Source organism: Chiloscyllium plagiosum, chromosome 15, assembly GCF_004010195.1.
Source record: "Chiloscyllium plagiosum isolate BGI_BamShark_2017 chromosome 15, ASM401019v2, whole genome shotgun sequence".
Lineage (NCBI taxonomy): Eukaryota > Metazoa > Chordata > Chondrichthyes > Orectolobiformes > Hemiscylliidae > Chiloscyllium > Chiloscyllium plagiosum.
In genome coordinates this window covers 61,460,536-61,488,459 of record NC_057724.1, presented here as the reverse complement: position 1 = coordinate 61,488,459, position 27,924 = coordinate 61,460,536, and the positions used below count along the sequence as shown (strand labels likewise).

Here is a 27,924-nt window from a genome sequence, read left to right as displayed (position 1 = left end):
TGGAGTTGAGGTTGGTATCAGTCATGATCCTCCTTGTTCTCTGATTTGCTAAATCACTGATTTGACAAGACAGTGCGTAATTCCACTGTGCGGTTGGACAGTGGCTGACTCAGCTTGCTGATCCCAGATCCATCCACAGTCCATAATTATTAACCAGTCCCACCCAGTGTTCTTCCTTATCTGTTGCTATGCCATGGGAGGCAAGGGTAGTGTTAATTAGAGTCATAGAGCTGTACAGCATGGAAACAAACCCTTCAGTCCAACTCGTCCATGCCGACTAGATATCCCAACCCAATCTGGTCTCACCTGCCAGCAACCGACCCATATCCCTCCAAACCCTTCCTATTTATATACCCATCCAGATGCCTTTTAAATGTTGCAATTGTACCAGCCTCCACCACTTCCTCTGGCAGCTCATTCCATACACGTACCACCCTCTGCGTGAAAACGTTGCCCCTCAGATCTCTTTTATATCTTTCCCCTCTCACCCTAAACCTATGCTTGCCAGTTCTGGACTCCCCCACCCCAGGGAAGAGACTTTGTCTATTTATCCTATCCATGCCCCTCATGATTTTGTAAACCTCTGTAAGATCACCCCTCAGCCTCTGATGCTCCAGTGAATTGAATTGAATTGAATTGAATTTATTGTCACGTGTACCGAGGCACAGTGAAAAGCTTTGGCTTGCGAGCAATACAGGCAGATCACAGAGTTAAGTAGCATAGATAGTAAATAATAGGTAAACAGCGACAAAGCAAAAACACAGGTACAGTTAAATGTTAAGAGTTTGTGAGTCCATTCAGTATTCTAACAACAGTAGGGTAGAAACTGTTTCGAAACCAGGTGGTGTGTGCATTCAGGCTTCTGTACCTTCTCCCCGATGTAGAGGTTGTAGAAAAACATTGCCAGGGTGGGATGGATCTTTGAGAATGCTGGCGGCCTTTCCTTGACAATGGGCCTGGTAGATGGATTCTATAGATGGGAGATTGGCCTTTGTGATTGTCCAGGCAGAGTTCACCACTCTCTGTAACTGTCTCTGATCTCGAATGGTACAGTTGCCGTACCAGATAATGATACATCCAGACAGAATGCTCTCGATGGCACAACTATAAAAATTGGCAAGGATATTCACCGTCATGCCAAATTTCCTCAGCTACCTGAGGAAGAAGAGACATTGTTGGGCCTTTGTAACCAATCCGTCCACCTGAAGAGTCCAAGAAACCTGTGGATGGCCACTCCCAGAAGCTTGACACTCTCCATTCATTCCACCTTTGTGCTGTTAATGTGTCGGGGGGCATGAATAACATCCCTCTGAAAGCCAGTAATAAGTTCCTTGGTTAGCACCATCACCTCTGAACCAAGAAGCTCTAGGTTCAAGTCCCACTCTCGCGACTTGAGTACACAGTCTAGGCTGGCACTCCAGTGCAGCGCTAACCAAGTGTCACAGCAACAGAGGCTCTGTCTTTCAGATGAGATAATAAAATGAGGGCCCATTTGTTTCTTGATGTTAAATAGTTGCAGCATTTCAAAGAAAAGGTGTTCTCTCTGGTGTCGCAGGCAACATTGGTCCCTCGACTGTAATATCACACAAACACAGTATCTAGTCAATCTCACTTTGGGAGGGAGCTTGCTGTGTGCAAATTGCTTGCTGCAGTTTACAATCCAAAAGTCATTGGCCATAAACCAGTTCATTGGCTGGAAGGTGTTTCAGGACAATGTGAGGTAGTGAAAGGTGCTGTATAATTGCCAGTCTTTTTGCTTGTTTGTAACTTGCAGTTGAGCTCCAGTGATCTGAGTGGCTGATATTGTATAAACATTAAAACTGAGCAAAGGCTAAATCAGTGTTGCTGCCTTGCTTCCCTCGAGCTCTCTGCCAGGCTCAGCAATGAAACTCAGACCCCTTGGTACCTGAGGGTGCTTGTACCTTGGCACCAGTGGCTTGCAATGAAGCATCAGCTTTGTGAGAGGAGGAGCGAGAATCAGGGGTAGAACACAAACTAATATTTAGATTCTTTCATGTACTCAGCTTTTATGTTAAAACATTTTTTGCATTTAAACATTTATTGCCTGGATGTCCACCTATAAGATGGACATTGTAGTGATTGCAACGAGACCATATCGTTTACTTGCTGTATTCTTTGATGGTGGACGAAAATGGAAAAAAAAAAGACTATTTTAAAAACCAGGATTGTGGATGAAAATGCTGAACTTTTCAAAATCAGTTACTAAAGTTCATTGTGTGTGGGTACTGCTTTCGTCAAGCTGTACGGAGAGATGTTTGTAGGCAGCAAGGCAGAGAGGGGTGTGTGCAGAGAATTATTTGTCCTGCAACAAGTAGCTGATTGGTTTATGCAATTGTGACCAGTTGTAGACCCCATAGTCACCAGCCTGATGACAATTCCTTGATTGGTTCCTGCGTAACAGACAGCGTGTGGGTATGAAAGATAGAGTGAGAAGCCTTCGGACTATTTGGATGGTAGGTTATGTCTCTCTCTGAAGTAAAAATACCTGAAGCCTGAAGGATGTTAAATTTTCTTCCTACCAGTTGCTGTAAGCTGTTGTCCTTAACCAGTAGCTAATGAACTTTGTAGTTAATACAGAACATAGAACATTATAGCGCAGTACAGGCCTTTCGGCCATCGATGTTGCACTAACCTCTGAAACCAATCTGAAGCCCATCTATCTTACGCTATTCCATTTTCATCCATATGATTATCCAATGACCATTTAAATGCCCTTCATGTTGGCGAGTCTACAACTGTTGCAGGCAGTGCCTTCCACGCCCCTAGTACTCTCTGAGTAAAGAAACTACCTCTGACATCTGTCCTTTATCTATCATCCTTCAATTTAAAGCTATATCCCCTCATGCTGCCCACCACCATTTAAGGAAAAAGGCTCTCACTTTCCACCCTATCTAACCCACTGATTATCTTATATGTCACAATTAAATCACCTCTTCTCTCCAATGAAAACAGCCTCAAGTCCCTCAGCCTTTCCTCGTAAGACCTTCCTTCCATACCAGGCAACATCCTAGTAAATCTCCTCTGAACCATTTCCAAAGCTTCCACATCCTTCCTGTGATGCAGTGACCAGAACTGTACGCAGTACTACAAGTGCGGCCGCACCAGAGTTTTGTACAGCTGCAACATGACCTCATGGCTCCGAAACCCCATCCCTCTACCAATAAAAGCTAACACACCAAATGTCTTCTTAACAATGTGTCAATCACCCTCTACTTTGTGCAAAAAACTGAAAGAGCTAAGAGAAAAGGACATTGCAAAACAATAAGTCCCAGCAATTCAGAAGGAACATGTAAATGAGCCCTGTGGACTGGTGATATTGAACTGTGTTTCTCAATTTTTTTCTCCACCCATAAAACCAGTGTTTTTTTTGTTTGTGTCTGTCTGTATGTATATGTACAGCGTCTCAGTAGGATCATGTGTTGAATGGAATGGAGGGTTCAATCAGAAGGAGAGATTGGAAAGGCTAGGACTTCTTTCACTAGAAGATTGAGAGGGGACCTTATCGAGATTTATAAAATCATGAGGAGTATAGATAAAATGAATGGCAAGTATCTTTTCCCGAGCATGAGGGATTTCAAGACTAGGGGGCATATTTTAGAGGTGAGAAGGTAAAGATTTTAAAAAGACCTGAGGGCAGTTTTTTTTAATACAGAAAGTGGTTCATGTGTGGAATGAACTCTCAGAGGAAGTAGTGGATGTGGGTGCAGTTTAAAAGACATTTGTGTAATTACATGAAGAAGACATGTTTGGAGGGGTGTGGGCCAAGCACAGGCAGGTGGGACCAGTTTGGTTTGGGATTATGTTTGGTATGGACTCACTGGACTGAAGGGTCTGTTTCTGTCCGGCATAACTCTATGACTCTTTTGATGGTTCATAGCAGTTTACTTATGATTAGAATGTGCTTATTTATAACAAAAAGTGGTTCTTGTTAAGTACAGGGAGCTGGTGAGTGATTCTGTTAATTACAACAGAGGGAAATAGGGATATCTGCAAGCTTCATTTGAATCAATAACATTTGAAGTGGCTCTGCAAGTAATGAGGCTTGAGAAGCAGAACACTTTCCCAAGTGGGTCATAACAAAGGGAATCTCTGACAGGTACAGTACTTACCAAAGTCAAAACATTCCAGCATTAGCAAGGAAATCTAACTAGCAGGTGCATACAGGTTTTCTGATCTGTTCAATAGGAGCTGGTTAACAGTTTGTATCAATGAATGATGATGCTCACTCCTCACATCAACAGAATTGTTTGAATTGAGATGACAGCTTTTTTGCATTCTGTAGTTCTGGTCATTAAAAAACCTATTATTTATCTTTTTCAGGCTTGTCATGGGTGTGCGCCAGCCTCAGGTTGCGACTGCAGTGGAGTGAAAGGTGAAAAGGTAGGTTTCTAAAACCCTGTTCCTGGGGAGGTAAGTAAAGTGAGTTTGGAGGCTCTTCCCAGGAAAACAGTGCACCACTTTTCACTGACCTGAAGCATCCACCTCTTCAGAAAAGCAGCCCCCACTGAATGTATAATGGAAAGGGACAATCAAGACGCAATATTGAATGAACACATTAGTATCCTATGGTTAAGCTTCTTCCAGACAAAACATTGTAATGTTGTGAAAGTCACAGTAAACTTGACCTCACTATCATAATGCCAGCTAATTCTGGGTCACAGTCACCTCTCTCTTCTTTCCTTCATATATTGTCCAAATGTCTTTCTAATTGAGTAGTTGAATACCTTCCAAAGTCAGTTTTGTCCTGAACTTGCAGACACAGGCTTTGCCCACCAGGTGGAGCATTCCCTTGGGCAGCTCTGTCAGAATTGGCATGGGACCAGAGGAAGATTCCCCTTCATTGTGAATCAGTACAACAGGGTGTTATCGTCAAATGTATCTGAAGGAATGCCTGAGACCTGACAGAATGTGGGAACAGGTGACAGCAACAGGTATTTTCTAATCAACCCATTCAGCCATGTTATTACACACACCTGAACCAAGTGGGATTTGAACTCAGGCCTCCTGGCTCATAGGTAGGGACTACTACAACACCACAGGGGCCCTTTTTCTATCCGTTACACAGCTAAATGATTGTTTTTTCCCTCAATCACCTGTGGCATGTTTTCATCTAATAATTGCCACCAGTAAATCACCCATGTTGTCATTGGCAGGCTATGGGTATATTGGGTGCCAATTGGGTGTATAAAAATAGGGAGCTAGTAATCAGTGGAGTGTGAGTTTTAAGGAGTGGATTAATTGAAATGAGCCTCTCACTACAAGTGCAGGCTTGAATTTGATTTAAATATACTTACCTTCCTGCGTGTAAGACCACGGACAGTTCTGCTGTTCTAATAGTTTTCCGTTCTCAGACTGCAGGATGCTACGTTTTTGCACATTTTCACCATAAAGTACCTGATGCTTCCTTGAGATTCTCTCGCTCATGAAGCAGTGTTCATTTAGAATGCTTCCCCTGCCCCTCTCATTCCACACTGACAGTTCCTCAGTCCCTCAGAAGTGGCCATTCTTTGTGTTGGTTGAAAAGCGAGATATGGTCAGGCCATTTGAGACAATGTCCAGCACAGAGAGTTAATCAGGACCATGCATCCTGAGAAGATCACTCTTTTTTCACTACCTGCTATAAGTTCAGCCTGCACTGGGGTTCAAGCTACAGTGGCAATGGCCAAGTGCTTCCTGGTCATATGACAAAGTCTCCTCTTCCATCTCTTTGAGAAGGTGCCTGGCATTTCCTTGTTCGCAGTACCTGTTGTCACCAGTTTTACTTCGTTAAACTTCAACCTGTGCTGCTTTGCCACCATGTCTGCCCCAGAAAGTCACAGAATCACAGAACTATCATGGTATAGAGGAGGCCCTTCAGCCCAACATGTGTGTATCAGCAATGAATCACAAGAGCAGAAACTTAGCAGGATAGCCAACTTGCTGACAAACTGACTCATCCCTGGGCTTAATGCAGTCATCTGCCTCTCTCGCAATATTACTTGCTGCTTGGTAATATCTTATGGTGTTTGTAAAATCGTACAGGCCTTGAGTGTTGTGTTTTTACAGACCGTCTGAACCCTCAGAGGCTCCAATACAGTGCAGTGCAGACATATTCCACCAGATGGCACTCATGTGGCAGTAATCTCCCAATAAAGATGAAACCACTTTGCGTGGTCATGTTGTCTCATGTCCATCTGGCTGCACGTTCCACCACCTGCCCTGCCCAAATGGGTAACATTGACCTGATTGGTTAAAGAAACACACTGGTCTCTCCCCAAACTCTGATCCACCTTCAATAACTCCACCTTAGCCCATCCTGTGGCCTCGGGTTGAAAATCTTCCCAACCCCAGCATGAAATTTTCCCTCGCCCTCCTTTTCTCAGCCTTAGTACTGAATGACTTTGGTGATCTCAGTGCCCTCTCCTCCTCTCTGAACCTCTCCCTCAATATCAAGTGGCCCTGACTTCCCTCTGCATAACACAACTTCACGTGACGTTTCCATGACTTCACTACTACTGAATCATTCACCAACCTCAGCTGCTCATCACCAGTCCCAGATGAAAAATGTATTGCTGGAAAAGCGCAGCAGGTCAGGCAGCATTCAAGGAGCAGGAGAATCGACATTTCGGGCATTAGCCCTTCTTCAGGAAGGGCTTTCCTGCAGAAGGGCTAATGCCGAAACGTCGATTCTCCTGCTCCTTTGATGCTGCCTGACCTGCTGCGCTTTTCCAGCAACACATTTTTCAGCTCTGATCTCTAGCATCTGCAGTCCTCACTTTCTACCAGTCCCAGATGGACAATGAATGAAAGTTAATGAAGACTGGAAGTCTTTCGAAGTGATTGGAAGAGTAATTCTGGCAGAAGTGCTTGTTTTTCTAAATCCCGAGGGAGGTTTGTACCCCACTGTTTGTCTGGGACATCTTGGTAGAGTGAAGCACATATTCCTTAGAACACTTTGCGTCCTCTTCCACTCCCTAGCTGAATTCTCAGTCATCGTCACTGCCTTGGTGGGAGAAGGCTCAGCAGGCTGTTGTCATGGCTACCTGCTGTCTCTTAGCAACCAGGTGAAGAGTAGCTTAAAGGAGACTTTAAATTCTGTGTTACGATCGAACCCTCCACTATCACCTGATGAAGGAGCGTCGCTCCGAAAGCTAGTGTGCTTCCAATTAAACCTGTTGGACTATAACCTGGTGTTGTGTGATTTTTAACTTTCATCCCACTGCACCTATCTCCCACCGGAGATTTCATATCCAGACATAAAGCTGTGTGTACAGTCAGAATTCCTGGATTCCCCCTCTTCCGCACAGCTCTCTCCTACAGAGGGGAACTGTGCACTGAATTGGAATGAGGTCACGCAGCAGCACATTGCAACAACCGATGGTAACTCCAACTTGTCCAAATGTGCCACTGCCGTCAGTCCCCGTGAACAAGCCGCTCATCAATTGCCCGCGCTCTGCTGTTTCGGTGGAATGCAGTCAGAAATTGGAGTTAGTTCCAAACAATAGAGGGCATAATGAACCAAATAATAACAGGCGTTTCCTTGTGTGATTGAAGGAGTGTGTTTCAGTATGCAGTATGAAACCAATGGCCAAATGTGAACTTCATGGTATTTCTCCTTACAGGGTGCGAGGGGTCTGCCAGGACTGGAGGGCCACATGGGTTTACCTGGTTTCCCAGGGCCAGAGGGGCCACCGGGACCAAGAGGCCTTAAGGTAGGAGGAAGGAATATACGGTCGCACTCTCAGCTCACTCTGGGCAGTGCTTGAGGCTAATTCTGTTTTAAAAATCAAATTCAAATCTCCAACTGAGGTTAGTTTTACGACACACTGTTAGTTTGGTGGGCACCACAGGGGCTGGAGTGCATCATCATTTCCCCCCAGAACCCATAATAATAGTTTAATTGAAGCATCCTCTGAATATAACCTTGCAGTGCTCACCAGGGGGCTTTCACCATAGCGTAGTTTAATTTGGTTATAATACAATAGTAGAAAAGAGGATTTATCAGGCAGAGAGGGGATGATTGCACTGCCTGCCTGCCTGCTCCCATTTGGTGTTACGTCCACATCTGACCAGTGAGTGCCTTGGGGGTGCTGCAGTGTATAAGTACTCCAACCGAAGTGGAATGTTAATTTTAATTTGTACATTTTATTTGTGATTTGTATTTTTGTTATCGTGCTCTTCAAGGGTTGCAAATCCCACTTTGTGGCATCAATTGTTTTATTTATAATAGTCAACGCTCCACCCTCACCATAGGACACCAATATTTGGTACCACAGCATACATCAATATGCACTCTCTCGTTACTTATGCAATAGCAAATTGAGTTTTCACCTACATCCTTCTAACAGCTTTCCCAATATTCCTGACATGAAAGGTTTAATCGAAAGCCTAGCCTTTGCTCATTATGTTAGTTCACTTTCGAAAGTTCCAGTTCCTGAAAGTATTTGAGTTGCTTGATGTTTTTCTGTCTCACAACCTTAGTGTGATCATTCAATGTCACAAGGGTTTAATGGGTACATAAGAGTCTGGTATTGTAGTGATTGTAATGTGGTCAGCCAGGTGGACCTCCTGGAATATGAGTTCCCTAATTGGGGTTGTTAACCTGGTCCAATCAGGGAGCCTTGGCTGACAGATAAGAACAGGAGTGTTTCCCCCTCCAACTCTATTTTGATTTAATCCCTGCCCTCCCCTTCACTGTTTGATCACACAGCATTGCCCTTTGATGTGAAGGGCACTGCTTGTCACTGGCCACTCGGGTGTTTCCTTCCTTCCTGGTAGTGGAAACTGAATAAAGATTCATGCACCTTGCGTCTCTCACTGTGTCTCACACCTGCACACACAGACCATGGGTGCTGGGGGAAAAATAAGCACTACCGCAGTTAGGTGTTAGTGTGGGGGTTTAAAAAAAAACTAAATAAACAGGAGTGTTTCTGTTCACTCTGAGAGCTGCCTTAAAAAAAAAGAACAGGAGTGTTTCCCCCTTCAACTCTATTCTGATTTAATCCCTGCCCTCCCATTTACTTTTTTTGGTCACGCAGCATTGCTGTCTCTCAAGAAGGGCACTGCTTGTCATTGGCCACTCTGGTGTTTCCTTCCTTGCTGGTGGTGGAATATAAAAAAAAGATTTGCACACTTGTTGTTCTTCACTGTTAAAAAAAGACAAAAAAAGGGGGAAAAAAAGGTGTTTGGGGTTCTGTTCATTCTGAGAGCTGGCTCTGAGGAAGCAGGATCAGTGTCAGGGACTCCCCACATGTGACTAAAGGGTAACTTGGTGATGGATACTGGCCTCTGTAGAATTATTTCAGGTACAACCAAATGAACACCACTGGGAATGAATGAAGTTGTGATTTTTGTTCTTAAAATGTTTTTAACTCAGGGACGGGTGTTATTTGAACTGATAATCTTGTTTTTTTTCTGATCGTCTTTTGAACTGGGAGGGGGAGTGGAGCGCAGATGTTTGTTTCCCACAGGTCCTGGTAGCCATCTGACTCCCATACCTTTAGCCATTCTTCATCTAAGAGTCCATGTCATGTCATCAGCTGATTGGCAGCAGGCTGCCAAGCCTGGATTCTGATTGGCAACAGGCTGCCAGGCCTGGATTCTGATTGGCAGTAGGCTGCCAGGCTGGGATTCTGATTGTCATTGGGCTGGAGTCTGATTGGCAGTTAGCTGCTAGGCCTTGAATCTGACTGGTGGTGGGCTGCCTGCACTAGATTCCAATTGGCGGTAGGCTGCCAGGCCTGATTCCTGCCTGGATCTCCTAAAGGCATGAGGCATGTTATTCCTTCAATCTGTGGACCAAGGAATGTTTCAATTTTCTCTTTTTGTTTCAGGGTGACACTGGACCACCTGGGTTTTCAGGACCTAAAGGAATAAGAGTAAGTGACAGAGACCTGGGAGAGGCTGACCCACAGGTGGTGCCAAATTAAACACTTTGACATCAAGGTTTACCACAGTTAGGAAATGTGGGAGGTGATCGACAGTCGCACAGTTCCAGTGTTACTATACCAGCTGTTATTTGGAAAGTAAAAGGTTCTTTAACCCATGACTTTGGACATTTTATCACACAATTTCATGATGGGAGGGGATTGAATTGACCTTCAGGCCCATAGGACTTTACTACTACTGCGCCAAACCTCTTCAATACCATGTGTGTACACTGACAAGTGTCTATCCTGTTGTGTGTAAGCACTCAGCCCCTGTAGAAAAGATGCAATGCCCACATCAGCTATGTTAGAATGGAGCCAGCACAAAGCCAGCAGCTTTTGTGAAGCTCAACCACACAGTAATCATGCAATACATTCTGTTTAGGAAAGGGTGTAATTCCTATTCCACTTGAAAGATTCTTAGTGTGAGAAAGGTTTTGAAATGGGCATTAGGATTTGCCACTTGCCTGTTGGCATATTGTAGTGGCTCCACAACATCCTGTGCTTTACTGTAAGTTTAACATGTTACCATCCAGCTGCCTCACTGGTGTTACACGCCCTATGTAATGGATGTAGGTTAGCCACAAACTAGCCACAAAAAGACATGACCCCCTTCTCACTAGTATCCTCACATACGGATGAGGAAGGACAACACATCCATCCTAAGGACAAGCCAAACAAAGACATGCACGAGAATTCCTAGAAGCATGCCATTCTAACCAGAACTCTATCAACAAACACATCGAGTTAGACTCCACCTATCACCCCCTGAGAAAAGGAACAGGAAGTGACTTCACCAAGGAAATAACATCACCACGGGAAATGACATCTCCAACCCAAAGAAACCCAAACATATAAATAGAAAGCAGGAATTTTCAGCATTGCTTTGCATGAGGTCCGTTGAAGATGTTACCTAGTAAGGTAATGAAACGTCTGGAAATGAACCTTACAGCTCAGCACGCAAACCTATATCTAAAACCTCAACCTGAGCTACAAATCTTCTCAAAACTCACTAAGCCGTATGTAATTCTCACATAAACATTGTACCATGTCACAGAAAATACCACAGAACATCCACGATGGTGCAGGCTTCATTGCACAGTCATCAGTTGTGTTTTACAGTGGAATGAGGCTAGAGCTGTTTAAATTGCTTGTCACTCATGGATAGATAAAACCAGACTGAATTTCTCACTCCAGCTGACCTGTCAGACAGAGGCCAAGAGTCAGTGACTCTCTGACCTCCATGGAAATTTGAAACAGTGCAGTTCAGTGACGGCATGTTGGGAGAGTCTCTTTTCTCTACACGATCGGATGGGTGGGGAATGGAAGGTCAGAGTGATGACACAGAGGTCAGCGTCCTGAAGAGAGAACATTGACTTTGATATTTACAAAGCTGGTGAAGGCCTGGTATGTTCTGTATGTCTGGATAAGTACTCTGCCTTCCCACGTATGGATGTTATGTACACTGGACCTAACCTTTAGTAAATGAGTTGCTGTCTTCTCTGACATGCCCTCTTTGTGAATGTACCGTTGTGTCCTTTGAGTTGTCCTTTGGTGATTGATTTGTGTAATCTTGATACTTGTCTTTTATTAAATAATAGTGCGAACTAGGAGTACCCCATCTGTCAATGGACTAAGTTGGGCTCTTATAGCTTCCCCCCCTCTGTGTGAAATGTTGGTCTCAGCTAGCACTACCCACTGTGAATGGATATATTGAGTTAATATGGCTCTCCCTTTGAGAGTTAGAGGGGCTGTGCCCACAATTTGAAAGCTAAGCATGTGTCAGGAATATGGCTGCACTGGCAGTGATGTCATCACTGAGGGCACTACAAGGTGAAGGTCATATCTTCATCTGTTTAGAGGGGATGCTGCACCGTGTAACCAAGTGACTCGTTTACAACTGTTCATTTGTTGACTCTTCATGAGCTGGTTATCAAAATGATCCTGGCGTATGTTTATCCTGTTCACTTGACCTTTGTTTCATGGTTTGACAGGGACCTCCAGGTCTTCCAGGCTTTCCCGGAACCCCTGGTGTTCCAGTAAGTATGAAAGCAACCTTTCTTGAAAGTTTTTGAAATGTCTCACTGTGTGCTTTCCTCATTGATTTTAAAAGTAATGATATCTGATGAGAATGTTTTAATTTTTTTTTAATTGGCCTTAAGATCCAATTTAATGAAATAAAAACTTTTCAGAAAATGTAACAGGGCAGGATATTGGTTTGCTCATAGCTCCCTCCACATCCTTTTCTGTGCCTCCTCAGGACCAGGTGTACTTTTAATTCCTCCCCCGTTGAATATGGTGAACTGAAGACTTGCTGCACTGTTTCATCTCATGTTTACTGGGACCTCAAAGCTGTAGGGTCTGATAGATCTTTGGTTTTCCATCCATACAGCTATCGTCTGATTTGTTTTTTTGTCGGCAGATTTGGTCCACCCTATTCAGGTTCACATACTGTCCAACTGATTCTGTTTAATTCTGGCACTGTGCAGGATGATGAATCTGGGACCATCACTTAGGTTTCACATGGGAAATATGGGAGTAACAGCAAAAGGAAACTAAGAGTTGGGCTACATATATCCCACCACTCAGAGTCATGGAGTTGTACAGGATGGAAACAGACCCTTTGGTCCAATTCTTCCATGCCCGACCAGACATTCTAAATTAATATAGTCCTATTTGCAGTATTTGGTCCATATTCCTCTAAACCTTTGCTATTCAGATGCCTTTTAAATGTAAATGTCCAAAGTTTGCTTCAAATGTTTGCAGTAGCAAATTTGGCTTCCTTTTCACAGCAAAATGATGGAGCCATTTTACTTGTATTTGTTCTGTTTTGTGAACTGTGTGACTCAGTATCAAATGGCGGCTTTACCGAAAGACTTCTCACCTGACAATGCAAGCATGCATTTCCCAATTGAATAGTAACACGGATGATATTTGTCCCTTTCATTTAGTTTCTCAAAATCAGCAATGCAAAAATCAAGAGATTAGCCCAATGATTGCAGTTACTTGAAAAGAGCCCATGTACATCAAAAAATATCAGATATTTTCGGGGAGACGGTGGGCATAGTGTTAAAGTCATGGAACTAGTCATCCAGATACCAAAGTTAATCCCAGGGTTCAAATCCCACTACAGGAATCCCACTGTGACCTCCACCACCTGGAAAGGTGAAGGAGCTGAAACACAGATGAATCATGCCTGGAATGGTTTCCTCCAAGGCATCCTGACTTGGAATTGTATTGGCATTCCTTCACTGTTGGACGGGGTGTGGTCTCAAAATCTTAGAACTCCCTCAGTAACAGCAGTTCAAAAAGCTAGCTAAGGACTACCTTCTCAAGGGCTACTAGGGATGGGCAAGAAACTCTGGCCCAAAACTTCTAAAAAGTGAAATTCTCTTAATAAATCAGAAAAAAAAGAAAGAAAAATAGTTTCAGCAAAAGTGACCATGAGACCATCATGGATTGTCATCAGCTTTGTCATGTTTACTCATGCCCTCGAGGGAAGCAATCTGCTGTCTTTACCCGGTCTGGTCTATTTGTGACTCCAAGCCCACAGCAAGGTCGTTGACTCTTAACTGCCCTCAAAGCACTATGGGCAGCCAATGGGCCAGCAGTGTGCACGCCCTGTAAAAGAATGAAGTAAACTGAGGTTTTTCAGTCTGGGATAGCCTCATGCAAACACAAATAAGCATTTCAGGCAGCTTATTTCCTCACTGGTGCTTTTGCCCCATAGGGCCCAACTGACATTGTTCATTTTCTTGCCATGCCATTCCTGAGTGGAAAACATTGAATAAAACATGTGATCTTGTCTGGAAAAGTAGTCCTTTCCTTTTTTTTCTGCACACACTGCCCCTTTTTTTTAATTAGCCACGAGTAACATATCATTTATTTATTTTCCATTTTATTTTCCAGGGGTTACCAGGTCAGGATGGTCCTCCGGGTCCTCCAGGCATCCCAGGTTGTAATGGAACGAAGGTACGTTCTTTTCAAGTTATTTTAGCCATTTCTCATTTCAGATTTTTAAACATTTTCTAATGCCTGTGGATTTTTATTTCTGTTGCACAGGGCGAACGAGGATTTCCAGGTGGTCCTGGCCATCCTGGGGCACAGGGTCGTCTAGTAAGTGAATCCAAACATCATCTGCGCTGTTAAATAAGATAACTGCACACGGACTCTGATGTGTTTGTTTTACTGCATTCAGCTTAAGGTGGCTGGTGGTCCTAACTTCGATCCTGTTTATCCCAGAGAATAGGAAATATTGATCTAAAACAGCAAGTTGATCCAAAGCTTCAAAGTGCTGAGGGACATAGATACTGAAAACCTTGACTGGGTTCCCTTTAACCAACCGTGTCTCAGTGAAAATCTCTCAATCTTTTTTGATATCATATTCCAGTGAATCTTGTTTCAGCTTTTTTGATTACTGTAGACCTCAGCATGATATTCCTGCAGCTGTTCCCTTATTCCCAGCTGAAGGGATTTACCAATACTTAGGAATAATAAGGGAAACTATTGACCAATTTAAATCCAGTCAAGTCAATGTGTCTTAGATGGTGTTCCCTTTAGGTATAATTTGCTGGCTGCTTTTATTTAGGGGGTGAGGAGTAGGAAACACAGCTCCATTTCTGGCAGAACTTTAAAGACAGAAGGGTCTGCTCCTCCTTCTCTCTTATGTTCGTATCAGCTATCTCCACACCTGCTCTGTTAAACTCTGTCTTCTAACCTCCTACATTCTCCTTTAGTCGCTGCTCTTTTTCCTAATTTGATATTGTCATCAAAAATCAGTTTCATTCTGATGATGTCTCTGTCAAAGTTTTTATTTTGCTCAAGAAATTTGGGTGTCACGGGCTTGGTCAGTGTCTATAACCCATCCCTAATTGCCCTAGCTTGGTAGTGTTTATTACCTACCAATAATTGCCCTAGTTGGTAATGTTTACTACCTATCCCTAATTGCCCTAGCTTGGTCAGTGTTTATTACCCATTGTTAATTGCCCTGGGCTGGGTGCTGGTGAACTATCTTCTTAAACTACTACAGGCCTTGGGATGTAGGAACACCCACTGTACTGTTAGGAGGGAATTCCAGATCTTGGACCCAGCATCAGAGGATGAACAGTGAGATCCATGCCAGGATGGTTTGTAACTGGGAGAGTGTTATGGCCTAGAGCAGACCACTGAAACATTCTTAAGCAGGTAGCTTTGCATTTTGTTTTGGTAAGTGTACAGTGAAAATTACCCAGAGTAAGTTAGCCAGGTTGACTACCAGGTTTTAAAACAGACAAAAATGTATTCATTATAGAATGAAACATAAAGAACAGAATACCAACAGAACTCAGTCTATCCAAACTAGTCTTAATTATGCTGTTCCGAAAATACACAACAGTCTCAATAAACAAATCCCTTAAACACAGAGTAAAACTAAAACAGAGGCTTACAGGTTGAAGTTAGAAGGGCAGAAAAAGAGAGAATCTAGCAGCCTGTTTCCACACAGCCCACTGTTGAACTAACTCAAACAAGACTTCAGCTTTTAGACTGACCACTCTCCTTTCATTATACAGATCACTTCTAAAACATAAAGGCTTTGGTCTAAAGTCTCACCTGTTTATGTATAAATGAAAAGGCCTCAGAATACCCTTATCATCTCTATACTAAATCAGTCGATTCAGAGCCTGGTCTGTTTTATGACCCCTCTGAAAAATACCAAGGACACCGTATCCTTGAGAAAAGGAACAGTTTTTAGAAATAAAGACCAGCTTTGTGACAAGAAGAACTAGTACATGGTGGTGTTCTCATGCATTGGTTGCTCTGATGCTCTAGGTAGCAGAGGTCTCAAGTTTGGAAGGTGCTTTTTAGGAGTATCAATGAGTTACTGCAGTATACCTTGTAGTCAGGACACACTGCTGCTGCCACTATGTTGGAGGTGGAGGAAGCGAGTGTTGAAGGTTGTGGATGGGATACTGGTCAAATGGCTTGTTTTGTCCTCAACAGCTGCTTGAATGTCGCACTCCAAACTTGTGCCTTGTAGATGGTGGACAATCACTGGGGACCATCAGATGAGTTACTCACTATAGATTTCCTAACCTATGACCTGCCTTTGTAGCCACAATACAAACATGGCTGGTCCAGTTCAGTTTCTTATAGAGATAGGAACCAGGTTGACATCATTGAACACGAGGTCATTGATTATGGTTGTTAACCTGGGATAATCAGGAAAGCCCTGGCTGACCAATATAACCAGGAGAGACTCTATTTTGATTTAATCCCTGCCCTCCCCTACACTGTTTGATCACACAACATTGCCCTTTGATGTGAAGGGCACTGCTTGTCACTGGCCACTCGGGTGTTTCTTTGCTTCCTGGTGGTGGAAACTGAATAAAGATTCATGCACCTTGTGTCTTTCACTGTGTCTCACACTGTACACATACAACATGGGTTCTGGGAAAAAATAAGCAAAAAAGAAAAAAACAAAAAAGAGTAGAAGAAAAAATATGTATAAAACCAGGAGAGGCTCTATTTTGATTTAATCCCTGCCCTCCCCTTCACTGTTTGATCACGCAGCACTGCCCTCTGAGAAGGGCACTGCTTGTCACTGGCCACTCGGGTGTTTCCTTTCTTCCTGGTGGTGGAAATTGAATAAAGATTTGTGCACCTTGTGTCTTTCACAGTGTCTGACACCTGAACACACACAACATGGGTGCTGGGGAAAATATAAGCACTACCACAGTTCAGCGTTAGTGGGGGTAGGGAAAAAATATATAACCAGGAGATTTAGAGTTCCCTCAGAAAAACAAATATATAACTAACAGAGTTAGAATCTCCTCAGTATTAGGGAACTGACTCTGTCCTGGCTGGGTCACAGTCAGTGTGTAACTGCTGCTGCTGCTGTTGGATCAGTTCAGGAACTGACTTCTGTGCTGGCTGGCCAAGCAAGTGAAGGGTGACTTGGTGACAGGATACCAGCCTCTGTGCAGTTATTTCAGATGGAAAACAGTATAGGTTCCAGTCCTTTATGATGCATCCCTGTGCACAACCTTCTTCTAACAAACATCGTAAATCTCTTTACTGTGTTTTAGATTTTCCTCAATACACTTGGAACGTGTTTGCCAAACTGTAGTCTCTGACTCTATATCAGAGTTGTTAGTGATGTGCAACTTCAATCTACACTACCTCAAGACCACCTTTGTATTGAAAAGTCCAGGCCTAGATCTTGTTCACTTCAACAGACTCACTAGCTAGACCAGAACGTATTTTTTTGTGATCACAATCAGCCAAACAGCCCAGTACCTTACTCCACTTACTAAGGATAATCATAGGAACCTTCATCATGCATAGTGTCATGAGTTAGTGCCCCCATATAATGATTGTTACATGGCAATGTCTATTGTGTTTGGAAAGATGACATGTTGCTGACATTCCAAAGGGGGAGAAACTCATGCTTTAACAGTAAATTTATTTTTTTCTGCGATCCTTATTTGATTGAAATTACAGAACAACCTCAGTTAGCCAAACATCAATTATCCGAATGTCAGATTATCCAAACAAGATCTCAGGGTCCCGTAAATGCTTCCTTTGCTTATGATCAGATCAGTTATCTGAACCATCAGTTATCTGAACCAAATACTCCCGGCCCGTCTCATTCGGATAATCGAGATTGTTCCGTACTCCTCCATTGCGATCATTGTTCATCAACCCAACATTAGATAGATAGTGCCTCCTCCAGAAACAATTCCAAATTGGAAGGACACAGTCAATAATTGAACAGCTGGGTGATTTTCCAGCTTACTTTTGTGAATGCAGTGTGAAAATGAATCCTGTGACAACTTTGGGAGCAGAGGTGGAGTGACTTTGAATTAATTCAGTGGGAGCAGTAGTTATCTGCCCATCTCAACCATGGCATGAAGATTTTTATGAAGTATGTATATATGATTGGCTCAGCTCAGCATTCCTAGACCCTGTTTCCAGCTTGTTTGGAGGTATCTCCTGTCACCTGCAATAAGTGCAGCCCAAACGTTTCTTTATTTATTTGTGATAAACAGACTTCTTTCTTAGTTATTTTCTTCACCTTGGTGTCTCTGGGTAATAAATCAGCCAGGTATAGACTTCACACGTCTCATTGATAACTGTCACTGGGAGAGGCATCAGAACAACCCCAAGTGACAGTTTAGACTATTTGTCCCTTTTTTTAATTGCTGGACTTGCCATTTTCCCCAGACCGTGACCAATAAATCCATGATGGATTGCAAGACCCAAACCATTAACTGCAGACAGATATGTCTTGTTTGCTTGTCTGTCTGTCTGTGCGGTGTGTGTGTGTCCACCCAGCAAAAGTCAATCCCTGCCGCAAAGAAAGGATGAAAGCTAGGAGGGAAAGGAAGCTCCCTAAAGATGTAACAGCCAAGTACTGTTTAAACTCTTTGAGACACATGTACCAAGAAAATATTGATTGCATTAAATTCTGTGGCAGTTGACAAGTAAGTCTCAAAAGCATTTTAATAATCTGTGAATGTTTTTCAGGGACCCCCTGGGATTCCAGGCCAAAAGGTAAGCTCTAAAATATGACTTGTTCATCTGTTTCTTCTTTATGTAAAAATTCCATGCTCACTTGTCTAACTTCTCTTTTCTGTGTTTCTTCTCTTCCTGCATTAGGGTGAACCAGGTGAGGTGCTGTCATCACAGGCGTTTGGGTACAAAGGAGATCCAGGAATGCCCGGTGTCCCTGGTTTACCAGTAAGTAACAGAGTCACAGAGTCATACAGCACCCAGACAGACCCTTCGGTCCAACTCATCCATGCCAACCAAATTTCCCAAGCTAAGCTAGTGTTTCTTGCCTGCATTTGGCCCATATCCCTTTACAATTCATGTATCTGTTAAAATATCTTTTAAATGTTGTAACTGTGCCTGCATCTACCACTTCCTCTAGCAATTCATTCCATAAAAGAACCACCCTCTGTGGAAAAAAATTGGCTTTCAGGTCCCTTTTAAATCTTTCTCCTCTCACCTTAAAAATATGCCTTCTATTTTTGAACCCCCTTACCCTACGGAAAAGACCTTTTCTATTCATCTTATCCATGCCCCTCATGATTTTATAAACCTCTACAAGGTCGCTCCTCAACGTCCTATGCTCCAGTGAGAAAGGTCCCAGCCTCTCGTTATAACTCAAACCTCCATTCCCAGCAATGTCCTGGTAAATCTTTCTGAATCCACTCCAATTTAATAATATCCTTTCTATAGGAGGGCGACCAGAAATGTCCACAGTACTCCAAAAATGGCCTGACCAACATCCTGTACAGCCTCAACATGACATCCCAATCTCTTTACTCAAAGGTCTGAGAGTGAAGGCAAGCATGTTAAACACCTTCTTAACCACCCTGTCTACCTGTGATGCAATCTTCAAAGATCTGTGTCCCTGTCAAACAGGTCTCTCTGTCACTACCTAGTGCCTTGCCATTAACTGTAAAAGTCCTGCCTTTGTTTGTTTTATCAAAATACAATGCCTCCAGCTCCATCCGCCACTCCTCAGCCTATTGGTCCAATTGATCAAGATCCCTGTGTAATCTGAGATAATCCTCTTCACTGTCCACAATACCATCAATTTGGTGTTGTCCACAAACTTACGAACCATGCTTCTTAAATCCTCATCCAAATCATTTATATAAATTACAAATGAAAGTGGACCCAGCACCAATCCCTGCAGAACACCACTGGTCACAGGTCTCCAGTCTGAAAAACAACTCTCCACCACCACTAACCTCTGTCTCCTACCAACAAACCAATTTTGTATCCATTTGTCTATGTTCGTTACAATCAGTTTCAGGTTGGTTTTCCTGCCTGTTTGTAATGTTTAAGTGGACATAAATATGATTGATGGGTATGTGATTGATTTCTGGTTTGTAATGAGGTGAAATGGCACCACAAAAATAACTCTTAAAAATGAGACTATTGACAAAATGAAATGCATTTGGAATAGATTTCTCTTATGCAGTTCAATAATTTTAATATTTGATCAGTTGTGGAGACTAGCATGTTGTAAATGTTGTATTTGGCTGATGAAGGGGTTTTAAGACATGGTAAACCATTGCTGCTGTCAGTACTGACTTGGTTCTATGTCAGGTACAAGTTCAATAAAAATAGCTGCCTCTTAGAACTATTATAATTCAGCAACACTTAGCTCTGGACAAAATGGGACTTGATGCTTGATTTGTCTGAGTAGATAACATTTTTACAAGCAGGCTTCTCTCTGCCCTGTATATAGTTAGGTTCCTGTTGGCTTTACTTGGAGAGGAATGATGAGAAATGGGAAGCCTCAGTAACTAGACTGGCTGAACTGCTAGTTTTTTAAACTAGAATTGCGACAGGTTCTGGAGAGAGGAGATGACTAAAAACTGTTTGCTAAAAATCTGAATTGCTGGAAACAATCTGCAAGCCTCACAGTATCTGTGGAGGGTGAAAAAATGTGAATGTTTTGATTGAATGTCTTTTCATCAGAATATAAAATGGGTAATCATTTTAGGATGGGAACCTGGTGACAGGTGTGAGTGAAATATGACTATTACAGCGAGGATTCCCTTGTTTGCAATTGTTAGCTGCAGTGAAAGGGCGAAACCTGCCATCAAAGTCAGAATGGGCTTGTGACTTGTACAATTGATTCTACATAATGTACATCTGCCGCACTGTGACTCCTCGAACCACTGTGCAGCCAGCAAATACCAGAAACATCTTTCTCTTTAGCAGCAATAAGAGGTGCTACTCTGAGATTGAGAGAAGAGGACAATGGCAAGTCAATCAGCTCAGGAGAGACCTGGATTCTGAGCAATTAAAATCATCCAGGATATTTCCTGATCACTGATCCACTCGTTTTCTGCAGCCTTTGAGAGTTAACTTATTGTAGTGAGTAGATCAGGAGTGATACCTATGGAAACTGCAGGGTTCTTTAAATATGCAAATATAGCTTCAATGATTTCTGTTGCTACTTTAACCAGTGTCCTGAATAAGGAAAGTTTTACATCAGCTGAGGCTAACTAGAGTTGCATTTGGCAATGGAGGAGCCTCAAAGAGGAGATTCTAAAAATATTTTTGCCATTTTTCTGGGATCATAAGAAGCCCCTTTCTTTAAAATTATCAAGATATCCCAAAACTCCTTTCCACAGAATTTGCTAACGAAAACAGGCAATCGACCAGAACCACAAAGGATTTCTAAACTCTTGGCCCCAGGTTTGAACTTTTGGACTCCATCTTAAAAGCAAGGGCATTGTTAAATAGATATTCCTCTATTGCGTTGTTTACTTGAATTGAATAATCTCTTTAACCGTTCGAATTCCTTCTCAATGTACTTGTTTGCAAGTGTGCCTGTGTTGCAAAGTGCTCCCTGCATCTAAGAGAGTGAAATAAGCCCTACTTCTAGTTTAACTTTACCGAAGTGTTACGGCAGATCTTATAAAGTAAACGTCCACCATCAGAAGAAGTGGAAGATGTGTATTCCACTGTATTTTTTTAAAAAATAAGAAAATTTATAATACAAACTGCTTGTGGTTGCAGGCGACTGAAGGCAGCAGGACTTTTTTTTCAAATGTGCAAATTGTAATACTCAGTTGTATTGAGGCTGACATGAGTGTTTGAAGTCGACATTAGTAAAATGAACTTGTACGATCTGTTAAACTATTGCTACATTTGACATAAGATTTAAGCATGAAGCTAACAAATTTCTGTCTTTCACAGGGTCCCCAGGGGCCACGGGGAGGACCAGGTAATTCTGGTCCACTCGGTCCACCAGGTCAGCCGGTAAGTAAAGTTGCAGCAAAGTTAGGTGTTACAAACTATTGCTTTCATCGCCCTACCTACTGCAATGTGCACATCTCACAACACAAATGAGCGATTACATTTATTTTCTCAGAACGTCAAACACAGAGGCAATATAAAAGGTCTCCTCCCCGCTCCTTAGAGTTTGCAATTCTCAGCACATTGTCAATGGGCACCATAACGTTAAGAAATCTCGTTGTAGAAATATAACAAAAGCCATTGTGAAGATGAGGATGGCATCTGTTGCAGCAAATTCAGAACTCCCTAGGTTATTCAATGTATCAGATTCACAAACATTAAAGGTCAGGATATCTGGAACCTGCATTGAAGAGGACAGTGGGTTTGTAAGAGTAGGTGGAGGCAGGCAAGGTTTACCAAGTATCCTGATAGAAGTGGAGGGTTTGGTTATTTGCAGGCCTAAACATTGTTTGTCAGAATGGAGCCATTACAGCCGTACCTTGTTAAATTCATGTGAAACTGCTTCATCTTTTGCAGGGGTTTCCAGGTGCTCCCGGTCCACCTGGTCCAAAGGTAAGATCACGGAAGGAAAGCGGACTGTTTGTTTGTTAAATGGAGGATTTGCATCCAAAGATTCACTGCTTTTCCTTTCCTCCGTTTTGCTGTAGGGAAACATGGGCTTGAATTTCCAAGGACCCAAAGGGGAGAAGGTGAGAACATGCTTATTTATTCCTATTGGTGATTAAGACTTGGTATCTTCAGTATTAATATCCTTGCATTGTGGTCTGTCGCTGCATGGCTGTAGTTCCTGCCTATGTCTGGTTCAGTGTTTGCTTTATAGGATTGTAACATACAATTAATATCAGACCTTGGAACCTGAGAATGCAAGCAATGAGCCTCCAATAAGGAATGAGGGAATCTGGAGCAAAGTCACCTTGGAGAGAGAAGGGCTTTCAGAATGATTCATTTTTTAATGGTGGTTACAATGCAAGAGGTAGGGACCTCATGGCTGAAAAGTCTCCTCCTGGTAATAAATGGTACAGGTAGTTCTGCTGTTACGCAATAGTTGCATTCTTGTGCAAGCCCACTGTATCTAAAAATCGTGCAATAAAAATAGCACTGAAAGTGTTGGCGATATAATCGCGTTACAGCCAACACCCATTTTAAATGTTTGCACTTTAGAAACAGTGTCCCCTATTCATCAGTCAAGTTACAGCCAGTTCATGTTGACAAAATATTAAGAAATTATTCTCTGTAAAGCTGGCCAAACTCCATGAAACGTGCAGAGGAGTAGGTCGCACTATCTTTGCAATGGAGCCGGCCTGTTCCGGAGTGCCGAATGGGAGCTTGCAATCCAAAGCCACTTAGAACCTTAAAAAGCCCTTCTGAAAACCAGAAAACATGGCAATAGGGTCCGCAATCCTAGAATTGAGACCTACATGCCATTCTTAAAGTTGTCAATCTAGCGTTCTTTGCTTCTATATGTTCTATGGCAGAACTACCTGTAACTTGAGATTGGAAGACGAGAAAGGTGAAAACTTGTGGTGTCACTGGAGAGAATTACTCAGTCAGCAGGGACAAGCATGTGAGAAGTCACCTTGTTGGAAGCCGGAGAGCCGACAGAGGTGGCTAATGATGATGAGAGCATGGGTTCATATGCAAAGGATGAGGATTTTGCAGTTAGGATGACTTTCATCACTGGAATGCAGACAAAGTCAGTTGTAAGTGGTTGTTGATGAAGGGCCAATGTGGGCGCTAAGATTAACATTAGCCTAAACATTTGCCAAGTGATATAACTCCCCATAACTGCCAGGCTATGCTCCCCACCTATCCAATCAATGGTACCTCATGCATCCATGTAACTATGCCTGTTCACTGACCACACATGGTATAGAAGCAAAGCACCCTAGAGGGACAACTTTAAGAATGGCAGGTAGGTCTCAATTTGAGGATTGCTGACCCTATTGCCATGTTTTCTGATTTTCAGAAGGGCTTTTTAAGGTTCTGGGTGGCTTAGATTGCAAGCCCCCATCCGGCATTCCGGAACAGACCGGCTCCATTGCAAAGATAGTGCGATCTACTCCTCTGCACATTTCATGGAGTCTGGCCAGCTTTACAGAGAATAATTTCTTAATGCACCTCAGAGGCTCTGTGAACCATAATTTGCACAAGAAAACCTTTGGATAGATAAATTCAAAAGCTTCTCCTCATACCAGGCTATTCCTCACCCACTCCCCATTGCCTGCCATTACCCCACACATGCCTATCTGCTCAGTGGCACCTCATGCACCCATGTTAAACTATGCCCATTCACTGACTGTACATGATATAGAAGCATTCAACCTTTTGGTGACAATGGGATCTGTTACAAAATCGAGTCATTTAGTCAGTGCTCCACATTTCCTTTTGAAAAATGCCTTTTATCTGCAAGCCATTATTATGTTATAATCCAGAACCTCAATTTAATGTTATGGGGCCATGCATTGCAGATTGTGAAGTTTAATTTGAACACAAATCTGGGATGATGCTGATGTAACCATTATCCATTGTCAAAAAAAAAATCTAGTTTGCTAATGTCCTTTAGAAAGGAAATCAACCAGCCTTACCTGGTCTGGCATCCAGACCCACATCAGTACAGCACCCCTTAACTACCTCTGAGTAATCAGGGGTGTGCACTAAATAAGGGCTTTGCCAACAGCAGCCACATCCCATGTTGAATTTAGAAAATAGAAGTGTCAATCATCCAGAGCCTTTAAAGTATCCAGCAGAAATTGGAAATATATTCATCATTTGTAAGAAAACATTTTAAAATTAATGAGTGGATCAGAGAGCTAGAGCACTCAATCAGGCAATGTTGCTCCTGGGACTCACCTGTTTCAATAGGCTAATGAACATCTGAGCTCTCAACCAAGCCTTGTTGGACTTTCTTGGCTGAGAGCCCAAACACCCACTAATTTCTCAAAACAGTTGAATCTTTTATCTATTTTGTTAGTTACACACTTTCTTTATTGTATGAAATTAACCAGTCTTAAGTGAGTGCAGTCTCTGCTATTGATACTTTAAAGGGTCTGAATGACTCACACTTAATTTATTTTCAAGAATCTAGGAAGTAGTGAATGGAGAAGCTTTTTTATTGGACTATTTTATCCTATTGTTACTGAAGAGTTTATTGCTTTTATACAATGTGTCATGGTGATGAGACGTGATGTGCCATGGCCAGACATGTGGGTATGAGGGGCTGTGATTGTTGGCATAGTTTGGAATGGGGTTCTGTGAATGTCCATGGGGATGAATGGGAGTAGGATCATGAATAGGGCAAGGAGGATTTGTGGAGAGAGGTCGCGAAGGAATGATGGCCATTTTCCATTATAATTTAGTAAAGTCTTGCAACACTAAGGCTGACCTTACAAACAGGCCATCTCAGCGTTGGAACTGTCTTGGAACTCTTTCCCAGTCAGCTGGCCCCAACTGCAGCTCATGCCCACCCCCACCCTTCCAAACAAAAAAACACAAGTTTGTGCTTCCAGAGCCACATTATCCCCGAGGTGGCCCAGGCAAGGCTAGAATTTTCCCTACTCCCACTGCCCAACTGGGCGATGAAAATCTAGGCCGTAGTTTCCAGAATCCTGCATAAAACATTTGTTTGCAAAATATGAGTACTCTACCTGTAATCAAGCACTGTATCAGAGGACTGTCAATAGCATGATGTGTGATCTTGGCTATTCTTCTGCTTAATAATTATACATCCATCTTTTCCAGGGTGATCCAGGTCTTCAAGGTCCCCCAGGTCCCCCAGGACAGTTGGAACAGCTGAATTCTCCTGGTGTTGATTTCCAGAAAGGAGAAAAGGTAACTGTTTCGTCACTTGCCATAGATTGTGGGCTTTTACCAACCTTCAAACGACATCAGATTGTTACCCAAGATCAGGCAATTGAAAGAATTCACCAAACAGTGGACCAAAAAGAGGATTGGTCCAAACCTCTTTCCTTGACTGACTCTCCCTATCTGGGTAAAAACAATGACTACAGATGCTGGAAACCACAGTCTAGATTAGAGTGGTGCTGGAAAAGTACAGCAGTTCAGGCAGCATCCGTGGAGCAGTAAAATCGACGTTTCGGGCAAAAGCCCTTCATCAGGAATACAGGTATTCCTGATGAAGGGCTTTTGCCCGAAACGTCGATTTTACTGCTCCTCGGATGCTGCCTGAACTGCTGTGCTTTTCCAGCACCACTCTAATCTAGCCCCTGACTGTCCCTATCCTACATTTCCCACGACCTCCCAAAGCCCAACTTATGATGAAAGTGTGAAAGCCAAAGCTCTCAATCCTGTTACCATCCCTTCAACACAGCTAGCGATGAAACTGGAGCCTTTTTGACTTACACCACCACAGGAAATTAGGAAGATATTTACTAATTGAGACAACTGGATGAGCCCATTCAATTTAGTTTCAGATACAACGTGCATAGAAAAAGGATAAAGCGTGCAGAGTATTAAGCTCTTCTGAAATGTCATTACTATGATGAAGGAGTTATTGGAGATTCTGTTATTCCTGTGACTAACATCCCCTTCTACCCATTAAAGTGGGTGTAGAAATGCAATTCCTTTTTTTTGGTTTGATTTATTGTTGTCAAATGTGCCTAAGTACAGTGAAAAGTGTTGTTTTGCCTGCAAATCATTGCATAGAAAGATCATAGGGTGACTGAACAGAGCAAGGAATACAAGCTGCACTGCAAAGAAGGTGCACAAAAAACAAGGTCAACATTAAATTTCAAAATTTGAGAGATCCATTCAGAAGCTTTTGAATGAAGAGCAAAGAGTCCTCCTGGTATTTTAGATAAATTTTCTCACCCAGTCAACAGTGCATTAATATTCTGTCTGTGCAGCCTCGCTGTGGGGTCAATTGGCTGCTGAATCTTTCTATATCTTACAGATTGCACTTCAGTAACAATCCAACAGTTGCACACAAAGTGAGAATGTCTGTTTTTCCTTCCTGTTATAATAATATATTGGCAGGCAATGCCTTGAGTTTAATTTCTATTTTGCTCTCACTAGGGTGAGATAGGACCACCTGGTTTGCGAGGGGAGAGGGGCAACCCCGGCCCTCCTGTAAGTATTATCTATAGATCTTGGACAGAATGTGTTTGAAGCATTGCTTGCGCACGATGTTTCTGGTAGGTTGCCACTCAGTCCCTATTCTATTTGTTACAGGGCCCCCCTGGCTTTAGCGGCAAAGGCGAGAAGGGTGAGCCTGGAGATCCAGGAAAGAGAGTAAGTAAGGAAATCGAACAGAACCAAATGAAGAGCTTTCCAGATGGAACTTGCTCAGCTAATGCTACTGGGCAAAAAAAGAAGTTTCCAGCTGGATAACGTTAGTGTGGTACATCCAGACTAATGCAGTTTAATGGCCATAAGGTATAGGAGCAAAAGTAGGCCATTCAACCCACTGAGTGTGCTCCACCATTCCATCATGGCTGATATGTTTCTCAACCCCATTTTCCTACCTTCTCTCTGTAATCCTTGATCCCAATAACCTATCGCTGAGCTGTAAGGTTCATTTTCAGATGTTTCGTTACCATACTAGATAACATCATCAGTGAGTCTCCAGATAAAGTACTGGTGGTATTATTGTTGTCTGTATAGGGATTTTCAAGTTCATTAGCTGCTGTTTTAATGTGTTGGTGGGTTTGTGGGTTATCATGATGCCAAGAGGTCTGAGTAGTCTGGCAATCATTTCCAAGATGTCTTTAATGTAGGGGAAAATGGCTAGGGTTTCTGAACGTGTTTTGTCTGCTTGTTTGGGTTTGTTGCTGAGAAATTGGCAGACTATCTCAGAAGACATCTCACTAACCTATCTATCTCTGTCTGAAATACATTCAATGACTTGGCCTCCACATCTCTCTGTGGTAATGAGCCATAGATCAACCACCCTCTGGCTGAATAAATTCCTCCTCAACTCAGTTCTAAAGGATCGTCCCTTTACTCTGTGGCTATGCCGTTGGGTCCTAGTCTCTTCTACAATTGGAAACATCTTCTCCACATCTTACTCTGTCCAGGCCTCTCAATGTTCTGTAAGTTTCAATCAAATCCCTTCTCATCCTTCTCAACTCCATTGAGTACAAACCCAGAGTCCTCAACTACTCCTCACATGACATGTTCTTCATCCCTGGGATCATTCTTGCAAACCTCCTCTGGACACCTTCCAATGCCAGAATGTCTATCCTTAAATACAGAGCCCAGAACTGCTCACAATATT

General features: G+C 42.7%; 1 protein-coding gene across 8 annotated transcripts in view; it reads left to right on the top strand.

Annotated features, from left to right (window-relative positions):
- Nucleotides 1-27,924, top strand: part of col4a5 (collagen, type IV, alpha 5 (Alport syndrome)) — a 251,079-nt gene that overhangs the window by 90,871 nt on the left and 132,284 nt on the right. For all 8 annotated transcript variants that reach the window (XM_043705032.1, XM_043705031.1, XM_043705036.1 and 5 more), the window contains 14 exons: nucleotides 4,342-4,401; nucleotides 7,623-7,712; nucleotides 9,834-9,878; nucleotides 11,921-11,965; nucleotides 13,836-13,898; nucleotides 13,989-14,042; nucleotides 18,432-18,458; nucleotides 18,564-18,644; nucleotides 21,633-21,695; nucleotides 22,209-22,244; nucleotides 22,340-22,381; nucleotides 25,431-25,520; nucleotides 26,724-26,777; nucleotides 26,880-26,939. In XM_043705032.1, the coding sequence (XP_043560967.1) occupies nucleotides 4,342-4,401; nucleotides 7,623-7,712; nucleotides 9,834-9,878; nucleotides 11,921-11,965; nucleotides 13,836-13,898; nucleotides 13,989-14,042; nucleotides 18,432-18,458; nucleotides 18,564-18,644; nucleotides 21,633-21,695; nucleotides 22,209-22,244; nucleotides 22,340-22,381; nucleotides 25,431-25,520; nucleotides 26,724-26,777; nucleotides 26,880-26,939 (810 nt within the window). The remainder of the gene's footprint in view (nucleotides 1-4,341; nucleotides 4,402-7,622; nucleotides 7,713-9,833; nucleotides 9,879-11,920; nucleotides 11,966-13,835; nucleotides 13,899-13,988; nucleotides 14,043-18,431; nucleotides 18,459-18,563; nucleotides 18,645-21,632; nucleotides 21,696-22,208; nucleotides 22,245-22,339; nucleotides 22,382-25,430; nucleotides 25,521-26,723; nucleotides 26,778-26,879; nucleotides 26,940-27,924) is intronic.